Here is a 16,991-nt window from a genome sequence, read left to right as displayed (position 1 = left end):
GCAGGAGGTGGCACTGGATGATTTTTAAGGTCATTCCCCACCCAAACCATTCTGGGATCCCAAAGAGGTTCTGTTGCTGCTGTGACAGGGGCAGTTCAGGGATTCCTGGAAGAGGTGAGAAAAGAGGGAATTATTTTCTGAGAACTCTTTGAAAAACGTGTGAGAAGTCATTATCTGCTCTTTATGGAATACACTGGGAGCAGGAGCTGTAATGGATAAGTTGTTCCTCAAACTCAGGGCCATTCTTATGATGAGGATCTGATAAATAGGCCTGAGTCAAAATACAGTAATTTCACGATTATAAGCCGCACCATTTTGACTAAAATTTTGGTCCAAACCCAAAGTGCAGCTTATAATCAGGTGCAGCTTATATATGGACAAAGAATGAAAAGTTGCTGTTTTAGTTTGGAGGACAGGTGTCTGCTGAGAAAGGCAGGAGCTTCTCTTTGAAATGGAGAATGTAAACCCCTTCCCTCCAAATTATTATAAATTTAAAATCAAGGGGCTCTCAGACAAAGATATGGGAATTAGGAATAACAGTTCTTTACTAGGGAAATTAAAATACAAATACAGCACTACAAAGAACAGACCCCAAACCCTGACACAGTCAGAGTACAGCCTGACACCCGTCAGGCAGGGTGTTGGCAGCAGTCCCATCCCATGGTGGCTGCATCCTCCTGCAGTGACAGATGTGGCTCAGTTGGAGCAGTGCTCCTGTACAAGGTGCAGTTTCCCTCCGGAGCTCCAGTGGGGATGTGGAGAAATCCGGTTTTCCTCTGGAGTCCAGTGGAGAAAGGGGCTCCCTTAGTGTCCCATAACCTCTGTTTTTATCTTGGTAAGAAATGTTGGGCTCTTCCCCCTGGCTGGAGCAACTCCCAATGGGATGCAGTAATTTTATCAGTGCCACAGTGGGACTCAATGGCCATGAGCAGAAAATGACTGGCTGGAGGAAGGATGGGCTGTGAAAAGATAAAGAACAATGCCCTGCCTGGTTTCAATGGATGGCCCATTAGCAGATTATCTCCCATGGAGATCAGGATCACTGCCCCACCCTCAACAGATGGTGATAGAACAGATACCTTTTATCACACTCTGTATTGTAACCCCAGACAGTGGACAGCCGGACATGCGGTTTATAATCAGATGCGGTTTATAATCGTGAAATTATAAACTGGAACAAAACATCTTTGTGCTCCCTTCTAACCCAAACTATTGTGGCATTCTGTGATTTACTGGAGTCAGGACCTTATTTCTCAAAAGAGCTTATTTTTTTACTGCAGAATCGAGGCAGGAGGGAGTAGTTTTGGAATTTTTACACTGTAGAATTTAATTCAGCTGAGGCAGGGCCAGGTGGAGGTGAGGAGCTCTCCAGCCAGCCCTAGGAAGCTGCTCCACTTTGCCAGAGATAATTAAACACTCCCTGGATCCAGCCAGTTAAAAAGCATCAGTTCTCATCACTAATCCCTCAGCTTGGGCACTCACCTGGGACATGATTAAGAAGGTGAGAGTCTAAATGCTCTTAGGAAGAAAAGGAATTGAAAAGGTGTTGCTCAGATGTCTTTTTCTCCTGTTTTTTTGCCAGGGTTGGAATCCCCACTGAAGGAGTTAATCCTTGGGGGAGGCTGTGTTTTCTAAGTGGGAAATGGATCCAGGATAAACAGACAATCTGCTCTTGGCACTCAGCCCTCTCTGCCTCGGTGGAATAAAGTCCTCCCTTCTGCAGGGAGGGTCTTCCATGGTTCAAGCCCTTCCAGAGCTGAAGGAACCAAGCACCAGCACTGGAAATCTGAGAATGGTTCCTATAAAGAAAGAGTTTCTGTTTGTACACTGAGCAGTACATGGAATTACATTTATAATTCCATAAATTATTTTAAAATCGCGATCCAGACCTTGAGGGCTCTAGAAATTGTTCGAACTTTTGCTGTGGGATATTAAAGGTCTGCCAATTAAAAGCAGTGGGTGAGCTGAGGGCTCTGTGACTCTCTGACAATATAAATGGACATTTCAGGAGGAATTCTGAAGGAGGCACTGAGGTGAAGAGCTGGATGTCACTGAGAGAATCACATCTCCCACTGATCATTTGGAATCCTTGCAGCCCCTCAGCGTCAGGCTGTTGAATTCCTTGTTAAAGACACGTGGGTTTTTGGAGAACAAGTGGGGTTATTGTTCCCCTTTGATTGCTGCCTCTCCATTTTAAGGACTCTTCCAAAGAAAGGTTTGATTAGAAATATTTCAGTTTTTTTTTTCCCCATACAGAGGAGCAGTGAGCTGGGTTGATGCTGTGCTGTTTTGGCATTGGATTTACCAAGTGTGTGAGACACACAAAATAGAATTATTCTGCTTTCATAGACTCAAGCCTAATGCAAAAAGTCACCAATGCCAAGATTGTTATTAGGAATAGCCACAGCAGAAAGAAAATCCACTGTATTGTGGAAAGGCTTTGAGGAAAATGAGAGGTGAATCTGGTAGGACCAGCAGCATTACTTCCTTTCTTTTCTCCTCAGGGTGAATATTGATTTTAAATCTATTCTAACAGTCTCTTAGCCACACATCTGAGGATATTTTTCATGAGGTCAGGCTATAGTTCTCAGAGGAGCACGATTATTTCCTTATTCTGGGAAGAAAAGGAGGCTGATCCTTTGAACTTCTGGATTAGCAGGAGCAGGCAGTGTTGACAAGGTGTAATTGCTGCTTCAGCCAGGAGGAAAGGTAAAGCCTCTGTTGTTTTTAAGTCCTTTAGGAAATTTTCCTGTGATCTAAACCCGTTCATCTTAAACAAGTAATTTGCTCCTGAGTGATAAAAACATTTCATAAGCTTCATGTAGGCTTACAAAAAATAAGAAATACCGAAGTCAGAAGCCACTCTTTAATCTCATTTTAGTTGTACAATCACACACAGAATTCACAGAATCACAGGGCTGGAAGAGACCTTCAAGATCAGAGTCCAACCCATGCCCTAACACCTCAACTAGAGCATGTCACTGAGTGCCACATCCTAATTTTTTTAAAATACATCCAGGGATGGTGACCCCACCACCTCCCTGGGCAGACAATTCCAGTGCTTTATCACACTTTCCTTAAAAATCTTTCTCCAAACATCCAACCACAAAATGTGGAATAAATTCCATCCCTGTCCAAAGCTGGTCAGTTCTTGCTGAAGATCATTTCACTTCTTTATTAAGCCAATTATCTCTAACTTGAATTTTTATTCTGCTGAATGGATGATCCTTCCTGCTTCCCACCATCTGAATTTGGCTTCAGGTAATGAGGTGCTTCCCTGGACTGCAGAAGGCAGAGAGGAGTTGGGTCAGAGATGGGGACATCCTGCAGGACAGGGGGACCTGGCAGGAAACCTGGATATTCCCTTTTCATCTCACTGAGCACATCTTTGTTACACTGAGATAGGGAGCAATTCGATTTTATCAAATCTAGATATCCCAGAGGTGTCCTCCTTTACTCCTCTGTATTCCAGACTAAATTTAATCCCAGTCTTTCAAATCCCTTTTATCAGCTGGCCCAGCCCTCTGTGCCTCATTTGGGTTTTGTTTCCATAAACTGATAAAATGCTGTCACACTTTGTCCCATCTCTTTAATATTTCCCAACATCCTTTTTATTTCTCTCTATTTTTAAAAAATATTCAAATTTCTCCTTATGTCTCTACTGAACCCTTCTCAGTTACTCACAGAATCTGATTTTTCTTGTTTGGTGACAGCTCATTCAGGAGCTATCACTGGGCCAGATTCACCCTGCATGGAATTCCTTGATTCTGTTGAAACCAGTGGAAAAAATCTGGAGTTTGTGCTGATGTAAATTAAATGAAAACCTCCCTAATGTGATCAAGGAGCTTAATATGTCCCCACCAAAAGGCAGATCCAGTTTATTTTGTAGATATGTACTTCTTATGATTTAATTAAAGGACAGGATTTTTATTTCCCATTATATTACCATGAATAGGTAATGACAACAAAAATGTCTAATTTTCAAGTTATAAAATATAAAACATAAAATGCACTTTATGCAGCAGACTCTCACCTGAGAAGTCTGAGCACTCAATGTTGCTATTAATTAAAATTTAAGTGAATTATGCAGCCAGATCCTTCAGAATTTGGATCTTTCAATAATATTGTGAGTCATAAACACACCAGAAATGAAAGAATTCTGTCCAAAGTGTAACTGAAAAATAGGAATAAGAGTTTTTAAAGTGCTGTAACATCAGCTAATCTTCCTTGTATTACTTACATCATAACATTTAAAGTTCAGCCAGGCTTTCTTTGACACTTCTGAGCCTGCTGGATATCATGAAACATTTTGGAATTATTTGTGTGATCTTGTGTAAACACACCCTTGACATTTGTTTTTCTCATCATCATCGATATTATTGATATTTTATAATACAATAATTATTTCATAATCAATTATATTACCCATATCTCCACCGAAACCAAGCCCAGTCAAGACAACTTAGACACAAAAGTTTTAATGCTCTATTTACAATATTTAAAATATTTTGCTAGTTCTCAGTTATATAGTTGTTGGAATTATTAATTTTTTTCTCCTTTAAGCTAACAAACTGCTTCTCACCTCTCTGCACAGTTTATTTCACCATGTCTGAACAAACAGATTCAACAGAGCCGACATCAATAAAACATTGTGCAAAAAAACCTTCGCGAAATCAAAGCATGAAACAAAACCCAAGGACCGCGCTTGGGATGGCAGAGCCAAACCCCTGAGCGTGCCCTGGCTAATTGTCACTGCTGAAATCGGATTTTATTTTGAATTTGCAGGCAGAACCGGGCACGCCGAGGTTGTGCGGGTGGTGTTTGAGCCACAAACCATCAGCTTCGAGCAACTGCTCAAGGTCTTCTGGGAGAATCACGACCCGACACAAGGTAGAGTGATGAGCGAGCCAGTATTTAATTATCTTACTAATTACAGCTGGGATAATTAGTGTTTGAGCTGCATGGAAGAGATGAACCTTGAAATCACACTGGAGCTCAGGAATATGATTGCAGACGTTTATTGACAGAGAAAGAGAGGGAGAATGGGAGCACAGGAGCTCTGAGTGCCCCTCCTCCCTCCCAGCTGCCTGGGCTGGGAAAATTCCCACAGAGTGGCACGGGAGACAATGGAAAATTCTCTTCAACTTTGATTATGACAATTTATTCTGTAATTTCTTTTGTCTCTTCAATTAGAGCGGATTTCTTTGCCCAAAATGTCCATTATTCTATTCTATTCTATTCTATTCTATTCTATTCTATTCTATTCTATTCTATTCTATTCTATTCTATTCTATTCTATTCTATTCTATTCTATTCTATTCTATTCTATTCTATTCTATTCTGTCTTATTTTCAAAATGTGATTTTATTTTACTTTATTTTTAATTTAATTTATTTATTTTATTCTAGTCTATTTTATTTATTTATTTATATTTATTATTTATTTTTAAATTTATTATTTTAATTTTACTTTATTTTATTCTATTTTACTTTACCTTATTTTTAAATTTTTATTTTATTTTGCTTTATTTTATTTTACTTTATCTTATTTTCAAAATGTGATTTTATTTTGCTTTATTTTATTTTAAAATTTATTTTATTTTAAAATTTAATTTATCTAGTCTAGTTATTTATTTATTTATTTCTATTATTTATTTTAATTTAATTTTTAAATTTTATTTTATTCTATGTTCTATTTTACTTTACCTTATTTTTAAATTTTTATTTTATTTTGCTTTATTTTATTTTATTTTACTTTATTTTATTTTACTTTGTCTTATTTTCAAAATGTGATTTTATTTTGCTTTATTTTATTTTTTAAAATTTTACTTTATTTTATTCTATGTTCTATTTTACTTTACCTTATTTTAATTTTTTTATTTTATTTTGCTTAATTTAATTTAATTTAATTTTATTTCATTTCATTTCTATTTTATTTTATTTTATCCTTCATCACAACCTGGGATTTTACATTTTTTCAATGGTAGTGAGTATATTTTGTGATTAGAAAAAGGGAGCAAAAAAGGGGTTAGAGATGTTGTGCAGAGGCACCAGTGGATCATTCCACCTGTCTGCCTTTATCCAAAGCTTTGGATTTAATTTATCCTTCTTGGCAGAGCTTTTGTGCTGACACGAGCCACATCTGTGCAAACAGGAATGGGAAACTGTGTGCAAGAAAACATTTTGCATGTTTATAGAGTTCCAATAAACCTCAATCCCTTCTCCCATTTCCCTGAAACGCTGCACACAAGGAACTCATTTCAATATTTGAACAGCCATCGTAATTATGCCACTTGTTACCGCATCTGGGAACAAAAAAATTGCAGATGATACCTCCAAAATGTGATGCCATCCTGGGAAAGAGAAACTCAAAGAGGGATCCAGGGACTATTGTGGATAAGTGTCTTCCACTGAGCCCAGAGTGGTTGTTGCAACTTCTGCCTGTATGGAAAAGGCTTGAGTCAGGAATTTTCTGTCTGCAGGGCCAGGAAATCTGAACAGTTTGTGCAGCTCCTCTGTTGCCATCCCAGGGATCTGTGGAAATACTGGTGGGGATTTGAAGAGGGAAAATAAATTGGATCTAGAGCCCAGAAAACTGCCCCAGAGGTGGGAATAGACACATTAGAGAGAGCACCATGTCAGGGGGGATTGGGTTGGATATCAGGAAAATGTTTTTTTAGGCACTGGAACAGCTCCCCAGGGAGTGGTCACCTCCCTTAGGGCTACCAGAACTCCAGGAGTGTTTGGACAATGTTCTCATTGGCAGGGTAGGATTGTTGGGGTGTCCTGGGAGACCCCAAGAATTGGATCAGTGATGCTGGGGGTCTCCTCCAGCTCAGGATATTCTGTGATTGCATGATCCAGTCATCCTTGCAGGTACAAGTCGAGCACCTGACCCCAACAAACTGGAACCAGCTCCAGTAGCTGGGAGCTGAAGTTTGGAAAGTTCCACTGTGGAATGAAGGAGCTTCACATCCCTCAGTGTAATTAAACATTGGAGTCTTTCAGACAGGATAATCCATCATTTTAAAAGAGGGGCTTGATTCCAGTCAGGAGGAGGAATCCTGTGAATCTGTCGAGTGCAGTGGCCCATGCTGTTGATTTATGAGCCTCCCTTTCCAGCCCCCTCCCTCAGGCTGTGTTCAGGATAATTCATCTGCACCATCCCTGCAAAACTTGGAGCTCTGCATTGAGACAAACCCCTCCCTGTGGCAGGGGGCTGGAATGAGGTGATCTTTAAGGTGTTTTCCAAATCACTCCAGGATTGTGTGATTCTGAGACAATCTCCACCCTCTAATCACACTGCTGGGCATTCCTGATTTTCTTGTAGAGTTTATGAAAGAGTTTTTCTTCCTGTCCTACCTGGTTTTGGGTTTAGATATTTTTCTTGCTCTTTTTTTCCTTTGGATTATCAGCAATTGGCCATCACCAGAGGGTGGCTTCTTTGGAATCTTCAGGGTGACATCATTGAGGTGTTCCAGTATCCACAGGGAGCCTGCAGGAAAGATGGAGAGGAATATTTACAAGGGCCTGGAGTGACAGGAAAAGAAGAATGGCTTCAGACTGAAAGGGAGTAGGTTTGGATGGGATATTGGGAAGGAATTGTTCCTCCTGGAATAGAATTCCCAGAGAAGCTGTGGCTGCCCCTGGATCCTGGAAGTGTCCAAGGCCAGGCTGGATGGGGCTTGGAGCAACCTGGGATAATGGGAGGTGTCCCTGCCATGGCAGGGGTGGGATGAATTGGTTTTTAAGATCCCTTCCAACCCAAACCATTCTGGGTTTCCATGACTTTCCTGCACTGGTTGTTTGGGTACATCAGGACAATTGGTCCCCGTGTCTTGTTTAGGTTTGGATTCATCCTCACTGCAGACCTGGAGCTGATGGGCAGGAATTTATAAATTCTTCATCTTCCAGGTATGAGAAATGGATTTCTGCTGAAATTGGACAACAGTGACCTAATCAATCTTTTTGCCTTGCCTGTGTAGTCTTGGCTTTGGCTTGGTTGGGCTCAGCCTGTGTCCTACAGAGAACAAGGAGTGCCTGCAGGACTTCAGGGCTTTAGGATGACTGGAGTTCATTATCTGAGAGGTGGATGAAGTGCAGTAGTTGTGAGAACAGACCAGATAAACTCATCAGCTGAATTTATGATTCTTCCTGGCTCTAAACCAAAGTAAAATCATGACATTATGTCTTCATAACTGAGGTTCAGCACCAGTCTGTGCTTTCAGAAGGAGGCTGCATGTGGCAGATGTGTGACTCACTCTTGGATTTTTGGCAGCTGGGAAGCATCACCTAATTAGCCCAGGCCATGCTAATGTGGCTGAATTCCTTCTGGGAATGAGCTCCTGTCTCCATGAGACACCCAGGTCCTTCACAACTGTCAGACATCTCTGTGGCAAGGCAGTTCTTGGAGGAAACACTCCCAAACCTTCATCTAAGCTGGGATCAATGGAATTTCCACGTGGTTCTGCCATAATAATTCACCAAAAGTGAGAGCATCACTTTACCCCTGGAAAAGATGGAATTGTTCTCAGGAGATTTTGCACACCCCAGCCTTGCACAGGTTGCTCTACCTGGGTATTTTTATGTTCCTTAATGTTGCACCAGGGGAGGCTGGACACCAGGAGGAATTTCCTCATGGAAGGGGCTGTCAGACTTTGGAGAGGGCTGTCCCCTTCCTGTTGGAGTGCCCATCCCTGGAAACTCTGGAACTGGACGTGGCACTCAGTGCTCTGGGCTGGTGACAAGATTGGACTTAATCTTGGAAGTCTTGGAGGTCTTTTTCAACCTAAATGGTTCTGTGATCTTGTTGTTCTAATCTCTAATTCTGCAAAGCTCTTCACACCTCATTCATATTTCTTGATTTGAGAAAAACCTCAACCACAAGGTCCCAATGTCAAATTTCTAAGGTAGGGATGGTAAAAGTCTCTAAGTTGGGATTGTTTCTTTTTGGTTTGTACCTATTCTCTGTTTTTAACTGGCTGTGGGAAATGTGGTTTTATGTAAAAACACTGCAAGTGAGAGTTACCTCTCTGACCCACAATGTTTTTCTCCTTTGAGGTTGAGCTGTGTGCACACAGTGAGTTTTATTCAGGCAGCCTTGAGGGAGTGCAGGACTCAGGCTGCCAATGAGAAGATTTTGACTAAGAAGATAAATGAGAGGATTTCTTATTCATGAAATTCAGCCCAGTCTTTGGGTGAATCCAGTGTCTGGTACAGCCAGGGCTGAACTGCTTGAGTACAACTCTCATTCAAAAATACAACAGCTCAGTGTGATTTATCTTTTTCCAGAATTTGGGGTAACACCATTTCACCCCTTCTACCCCCAGCAGAAATAATGGTCTTGTCTCATTGTTCTGAAGTCATCAAACATCAAATTTGTAATTCTGTGGCAGATGAAGACCTTTCAGTATTGGTTTAGTTGGTACCAAGCTGCTGAAGAGTACAAACTGGAAATCCCATCATTGTATGAGTGTATTAATATTCAAAAACTCCTGCTTTCCAAGCAGTTGTCCTTTAGAAGAGACTGACACCTCACTGGGATTCAAATTGTCCCCGGGAAGGAGCCTGGCTCTTGTTTAGGGAAGCTCTGGAGTGCACAGAAGTCAATTGAAAAGCAGGAACCTTTGATCAAATCAAACAGCTGAAAGAGATCCTCCCCAATGAGCATCTCCAAAGTGTGGGGCCCTGACAAAGTCCTCCTGCCTGTTAATTTAGGCTCTATTTTATAATTCATTAGAATTGGGAGACTGAAAAACAACCAAAAACCCCTTGACTTCTGCCAAGTGGCATATGGCTGTCGTCTCTGCTCAGCCTCCAGTGCCCTGCTCAGCATTCCTGCTCTCCCAGGAGCGAGCTGATCTATCAGAGGGTTGCTCTGGATGGCTCTAAAAGTGCTCAAGATGATGTTTCTTTGTCATTGAGAAAGAAAAGAGGCATGAATGGGATATGCCAAAAATACTGAAAAAAGAAATCCTTGAGGATAATTTTATTTTTTAACGTTTGCAGAGGTGTAGGGCAAAGTGTGTTGCTTCTTTTTTAATGGGGCTGTCCTCAGAGCTTTCCAGATTTTTTAGATTGACTGTCCCCTGAAAGTTGCATCTTGACCATGGTCCTACTGGCACCTCCTTGCTGCCTCCACAGAGGGACTTGGACTTTCAGCCCATCAGTTTTGTGCCTCTTCTGTAGTGTCAAATTGCTGTAGAGCAATATTTGACTTTTCCCTGTTAGGAACAAGGGTGATTTTCTCCTCTCCACCCAACCTTTCAGCCAGATACAAGCTCTTTGTTTGTGTTGACAAAGTCCTCTGCTCAGGCTGAAAATTAACCCTGCATGAATGGGAGTGGAACGAGGTTTCCAGCCAGGATTTAAGTTGCCAGGAGCAGGAATGCTGGTGGGATCACCCTTCTGGCATAAGCACCACCCTGCAGTGCCTGAGCCAATTCCAAACCCCTCTGTGCTCCTCCTGGGGAGGAATGTGTCATGTTGGATCAGACCAGGGACTTTGGCTGCTCTTTCTGGGCTGTCAGAAACTTCTTCCTCAGAGCTTTGGAAAAATCAATACCAGAGGAGAGTGGTGTGGTGCAAATGTGAGTCCTGTAAAGGGATTTAATCTTGGAATTCTCCTGACCTGAGTGTGGGTGAAGTCCTTTATCTGTCAGAGATTTCAGCCAGTTCAAGATGACTTTAAAGAAAGACTCCTTCTTGCTTTCATGGTCTGTACAAAAGTCAAGCAGACAACAAAATGATTTCCTTTTAGAGCAGCCTGGTCTAGTGGAAGGTGTCCCTATCCATGGCAGGAGATGGAACAAAATAATCTTTAAGGTCCTGCTGAACCCAAACCATTCTCTGAAAACATACTTGGGAGAAGTGAAAAATCCACTTGCCTCCCTCAGCACAGTCCAAACCAGATTCTTGTTTGGGTGGTTCTGCTCCCACATTCCTCAAAAGTACCAAATCATTCCCAACCCACAGGAAACAACTCAGGTACAGCCCCAATTCCCTGTTTGTCCACAAATCCCATCATTTTTCATTCTTTCTGTCTATCTCTTTGGATTTTTGTGTGTGTGGCAGAGAGGAAGCCAGGACTCCACAGTTCTGGTCAATCTCTGACCACAGTGGGGGAAGAACAAACCTGTGGCCAAAGCTGCTCAGGGGCTTCTGGAATTTCCTCTCCAGCCTTGTTAATCCTTTGTGAGAACCAAAGTCAGTGTAAAACATCTCATCCCCCTTTCCTGTCAGGGCCAATCCTTATCTTGCCTGTGTTTGTGCAGGAAATGTAAGCAGGGCTGATGTTTTTTTTCCAGCAGTTGAGGACCATCTGTCCTACAACAAACCCATCACCTGCCAGACTTGTTCAGAACATCTCTCAGTCCAGATGTCTTGTGTACCCACGATGAAGAAGAAATGTAGGAGCCATTTCTCCTCCCTGTGACCTTCCAAACACGCTGGCATTTAGCCTTGGTGCTGATACAGGAATTCTCCAGATTAATATCTGCTTTTCTGTTGTGCTGACCCAGTTTGCTTGCAGAGGGGATATTTATTTCTCCCCAGCTTTGAAGGCCTGTACTTTTTTTAGACATTGCATAAGGAATCTATCATCTGCAAATAATTAAAATTAGACACTAGAAATGACATTGTGTTGCTAATGAGCAGATGTGTCTACTTATACCAGTGGAAGAACAGCTGTACACATAAAAAAATCGCTGCAGCCACCCTAAACCAACATTTGGTATTCTGCTACAGGCCTGGAACTTCATTTGGAGATTAAAGGGAAAAAAATAATCTCTCCCTGTAAAATGTAACCATTTTCATGTTTTGCCTTTATATTTTTGTAACTCACTTCCCTTTATAATTTGAGTGAGATTTGTGAGTCTCAGATTAAAGCATCTTTGTTGTGCATTTCAAACGTTATTAAGAGCCTTGATGGTCTCAGCATTATTACAAGGTGTAACAAAAACCGGTAGAAATACAAAATCTATTGTCACCAGGCATATTAAATATATTCAAAATAGAATTACCAGCCCCTCAGGGAGCCATTCTTGGTCCAATACTCCTCAATATTTTCATTAATGACTCGGAGGATACAGTGAAGAGGATGCTAATTAAATCAGTTGTAAAGACATTGCTGGGAGGCTCTTGAAGGAAGCGAATAAAGCACAGCTCTGTGTTGATAAATTAACAAAAGCCATGGAAATCGATGTGCCAGGACACAATAAAGAGAAATGTGTGGTGGCTCCTGCAGGGCTGGAAACTCAAGAATAGAACTGGGTTGTTTGATAGGAGATTTTTCTCTTGCCTTCTTCCAATTCCTGCTCTTTCCAATGAAATCCCAGTGGTGGGACAGTTGATTGAGGCTGACTCGTCCCACCAGCAAAGAATTTAGTCCCCTCCCCAAAATGACCTCCAAAATACCTGTTTTTTTTTTTTTTTTTAAGTAGTAAAGTTTTTGCCAAAGTTTCACTTTGAGAATGCAACTTCATCTCCTTCCTGAACAGAAATCTTATTTTGTTGTTCCCACTCTTTGTGTTTCTCCAGGAGCAAACAGGCATTAAAAATAAATAGATGTTATTAGGCTGCTTTGCATCCCCAGGAATTTCAGCTGCCGTGCCCTGATTTGCACGTTAGACTCTTCTTATCCATATAAATTAGAACAGACTTTTCCTGACCTATATTTGCAGTTTAGGAGATGATGTTTTTTTCCCTGTTTTTCCTTCCTTAATGAAGGGGATTATTAACCAAAGCAGTGCTTGCTGAGGTGGGCTGAGCACTTTGCATTTTGAAGTGAGTGGTGCTGAATCAATTCCTGCTCAAGGGCAAAAGTCCTTCTGGGCTCTGAATTCCTCTTTCAACTGCTTTTAGGTGCTTTATTTTACATCTGACAGAGTGTTTGGACCATTTCCCCAGCACTACTGAAAATTAAAACTCTGACACTGTGGGGAAAAAGAATCCACCTGAGGGAGGTGAGGTTTATACTGGATATAAGGAAGAATGAGATTATATATATTAAAAAAAAAAAATAGAATATAATATCATGTGGGTCCCTTCCAACTCAGAATATTCTGTGATATAAGAATGAGATGATCTTTAAAACTCCTTTCCAACCCAAACTATTCCATGATGCTGTGGCTCTATCCATGAAGCCAACGGGAATGTGGTGGGAATAACAACATCTAAATTTTGATGTGTTTGTAGAATTAGGGAAGGGCAACCATAGAAAGTCTTTTTTCTGCAGAATTTTTTGATGGATTGATCCTAATCCTTAGGCAAGGAAAACAACAGATGAAGTCAAAACAAAGAGATACCAAACATTGTTTTCTTCTTCAAATAATAGTGAATTTACTGTACTTGGGTCTGGCAATCTGAGGCACTGAAGCGTGGCATCATTAATCATAGTTTATGGTGATTATTAGTAGGCTTTTAATCTTTGTTTTCGTGTATAATTAGGTACAAGAGGTCAAAGCTGACTCTCTTCTGAACAACAATATTTTCAGTGAATGACTGTTTTTCTCTGCCTGCAATTTCCTTGTGCATATTTATAAGAGCACACTTGTCTGTGTTTTGAGAGAGCAGTGTCCCACGAGCATATCTGCTGATAGAAGCAAATGACAACACTATTATTTTTATTATCACTAATTATTTTTATTACTACTGCAACAGCACCTGGTGGATCAGAGTGGGTTTGGATTCCTAGTGCTGGCAAATGCCTAAATTGAGGCGAGGCACTAATGAACAGCAGATAAATGAAGAGAAAGGAGAAGGCACATGAAGAAAACAACAGCAAATCTGGGTAGTTCCAGAGCTGAGCCCATGTGCTAATTGGTCTGAATCCCTGCAGTTCTTAATTATATTTTTCTCCATTATCAGTTGTTGTCCAGCTTTTGGTAACATCACAGCAAAGTTAATCCCTGCAGAAAATCAGCAATCAGGGCCTGATTCTGATGCCCAAACAGAAATGCCTTTGCTGTCTCAGATGCCTGTGGGCATTATTCCTGTTTTCCAGCAGTTAGAAAATGTGGAGCTCATTTCTGCCCTCTGTCATGTCCTCCAGTCTCTTCCATCCCTGCTGCACAGATTTTATTTGTGATTGAAGGCTACCAACATCTCAGGCACAGCCAGGAGGGATAAAGGCTCAGCTAAATCCATTGAAATTTAGATGTTTCCATGGGCATGGAGAGGCTCAGCTCCCACAGGTGTTGGGAAAGATCTGGTCAACTGAATTGACTCAAATGAGGCATCAATGTTTGGTCAGTTTTGGTTGCCTAAACCAAAGCTCAGTTCCAGCTTCACCAATAAATATTGATAAAAATTTCATTCCCTTCTCATGTTCATAAAATCATGGAATTGTCTGAGTTGGAAGGGACATTAAAAATTATCTCATCCCACCCTGTGCCATGGGCAGGGACACCTTGCACTGTCCCAGGTTGCTCCAAGTCCCATCCAACCTGGCCTTGGACACTTCCAGGGATCCAGGGGCAGCCACAGCTTCTCTGGGAATTCTATTCCAGGCCCTCCCCACCCTCCCAGGGAACAATTCCTTCCCAATATCCCATCTTACTCTGGCAGTGGAAGCCATTCCCTGTGTCCTGTCCCTCCATGCCTTGTCCCCAGTCCCTCTCCAGCTCTCCTGGAGCCCCTTTAGGCTCTGCAAGGGGCTCTGAGCTCTCCCTGGATCCTTCTCCTCTCCAGGTGAGCACCCCCAGCTCTCACAGCCTGGATCCTTCAACCTTTGGAGCATCTTTGTGGCTTCCTCTGGAATTTCTCCAGCAGGCTGAGGTTCATCCAGCTCCCAGACAGATTTTTAAAATAAAGTCCCTCTGAAAAAGCCTAATGCCTATTTATGGCAGAAAATGTCTAAAATCCTGCCTAAACCCAATCATTTAACTTCTGATTAAAGTGAAGTCAAGTTTGATTAAAGTAAAAGTCCCCTACAATAAGTTTAGTGCCATTAAGGATGATTTATGTGCATAATTCACTGTTCTATTCATCTGTTCTGTGCACTACTGGTAAATATGAATTTTCAACGAATAATTAGAAATGGATTAACACTTTTGCCTGCCAGTGATACCTGAGTTAATGCTTGAGCTTTGTTACACTCATCCAAAACAAACTTGTGTGGGGTTTTTTTTTGTTTTTTCTGGGCTCAGGTTGATGATGCACTTCCTTCAAAGGTCATTCAAAATGCATTTATACATTGGTATATCTGAACCAATTAAATAATGAATATACGGGGAACTTTTCTTCTAAACTAAGTATTCCTTGAGAATTTACAACTTTTAAAAATATGTAGGAAATATTTGAAGTGTTAGAGGAGCAATATTGCTTCTGGTCTGTGAATCATGGAATGGTTTGGGTTGGAAAAGACCTCAAAGATCTTTTAGTGCCAAAAGAAGACCAAAACCAGAGTTTCCTCCTAAAAAAACTGAGTACATTGAAAACTTTCTAAACCTTGTTGACAGTGTAAAACTTTTCTTTATTAGGTACAAGCTCAATAATTCTTTTGAACCTCCTGAAGAAACTCTTTTCTATTTAATTTATATTTCCTGCACCACAGCACCTTGAAAATCATCCAGAACTCTCAATGCACAGCACTGTAACAAAAATCTTTCCTATTAACATTTTTCTCCTTTAATCATGTGCCATAAAGAGTTTTACTTTCCCCTGGCAACTTTTAAGCTGTATGGATGTAATCATTAGAGTGAGTGATGACATCAAGCCAGGGTGACATGGTGCAATTGATTTTTACTAAATAATGATATGATGAGCTGGAAGAAGGAGTTTTATTAGTCTTAACTCAGCAAGGATTGATTGGGGAGAAGAAAATGACCAATCCCTATCTCAGGTTGCTGCAGGTATAAGAAAATAAGTGACAGCTGCAGAAAAGTCTATAAATCACAGGAAAAATTATGATAAAAATAAGAGCTATGAACTGCCCTTTAAAATTTCACTTGATGGCAGAGAAGAGTGGAAGAGACCTCAGCCATTTATCTCCATTATGCCTGGGATCCTCTGAGAATAGCAAAGTTGACGGATGATGCCATTACATTTTTTTTTATTATTTTTAAATGGAGGGAAGATAAGGAGTGGTGTGTAAGTGTTACTTTCAAGTCATTAGAGGGTTGAGTCTTCGAAAGAATTCCTTGATTTAGCCAATAAAATAAAGTGTCTGTTGCTTTAGCTTTCTGTAGGTAATGTATTAAACATTGGCTTTTTTGGAAACAAATCTGCTTGTTTGCAGTTTCTGAAATAAAAAAGCAGTACTGGGAAATCTGTTTTTAATTTATTTATTTTTTTTAAATCAGAGAATCACAGAATGGTTTGGTTTGGAAGGGAAATTTAAGATCATCTCATTGCATCCCCTGTCCTTGGGCAAGACATCTTCCACTATCCCAGGTTGCTCCAAGTCTTGTCCAGCCTGGCTTTGGACTCTTCTAGGGATGGGGATTCCATATTCCAGTCCATATTCCAGTCATTCAAACCAGAGGAGAGCCAGCATTTATTGCTTTGATGCCAACAAATGTGAGTGAGATGAAAACTAAGTCATTCCTACCCAGGTGCATCAGAAGACACCAAAGTGCTGGTGCAAAAGGGATTTTTAGAGCCATTTTTTGCCTGTTATCTGCACTTTGGCAAAGAGCAGCTCTGCCTGTGGCAGTGTGTTTGTATTCCATGGCAGCCTCAGCCTGGGAATCATTCCTCTGACAGGATCTGGGAGCCCATCACAGCTCCCTGCTCTCTCCAGCCACCATCCTCTCACCACAAATTTCCATTTCATATAAAGCCCTTGAGGGCTTTTTGTGGTTAATTGGTGCTCTGGGCTCTGCTGGCACGGTGAGGATGTTTTCTGTTCTCCCGAGTGCTCACGGCTGAGCTGACCACAGCCAGAGGGAAATTCCTGAATATGATCCATGCCCAGCATCTGAACACATTTGGAGCTCCAGCTGTCCTCATCTACCCTGGTTCTCCAGAGACAAGAGCTCACACAGCATCTGG

At 41.2% G+C, this 16,991-nt stretch overlaps 1 protein-coding gene across 2 annotated transcripts in view; it reads left to right on the top strand.

The window, feature by feature from the left end:
• Nucleotides 1-16,991, top strand: part of MSRA (methionine sulfoxide reductase A) — a 242,530-nt gene that overhangs the window by 135,962 nt on the left and 89,577 nt on the right. For both annotated transcript variants that reach the window (XM_033056459.2, XM_033056460.2), the window contains one exon: nt 4,786-4,890. In XM_033056459.2, coding sequence (XP_032912350.1) covers nt 4,786-4,890 — 105 coding nt within the window. The remainder of the gene's footprint in view (nt 1-4,785; nt 4,891-16,991) is intronic.

Source organism: Catharus ustulatus, chromosome 3 (assembly GCF_009819885.2).
Source record: "Catharus ustulatus isolate bCatUst1 chromosome 3, bCatUst1.pri.v2, whole genome shotgun sequence".
Classification (NCBI taxonomy): domain Eukaryota; kingdom Metazoa; phylum Chordata; class Aves; order Passeriformes; family Turdidae; genus Catharus; species Catharus ustulatus.
This window is presented reverse-complemented; position numbering and strand designations above follow the sequence as displayed.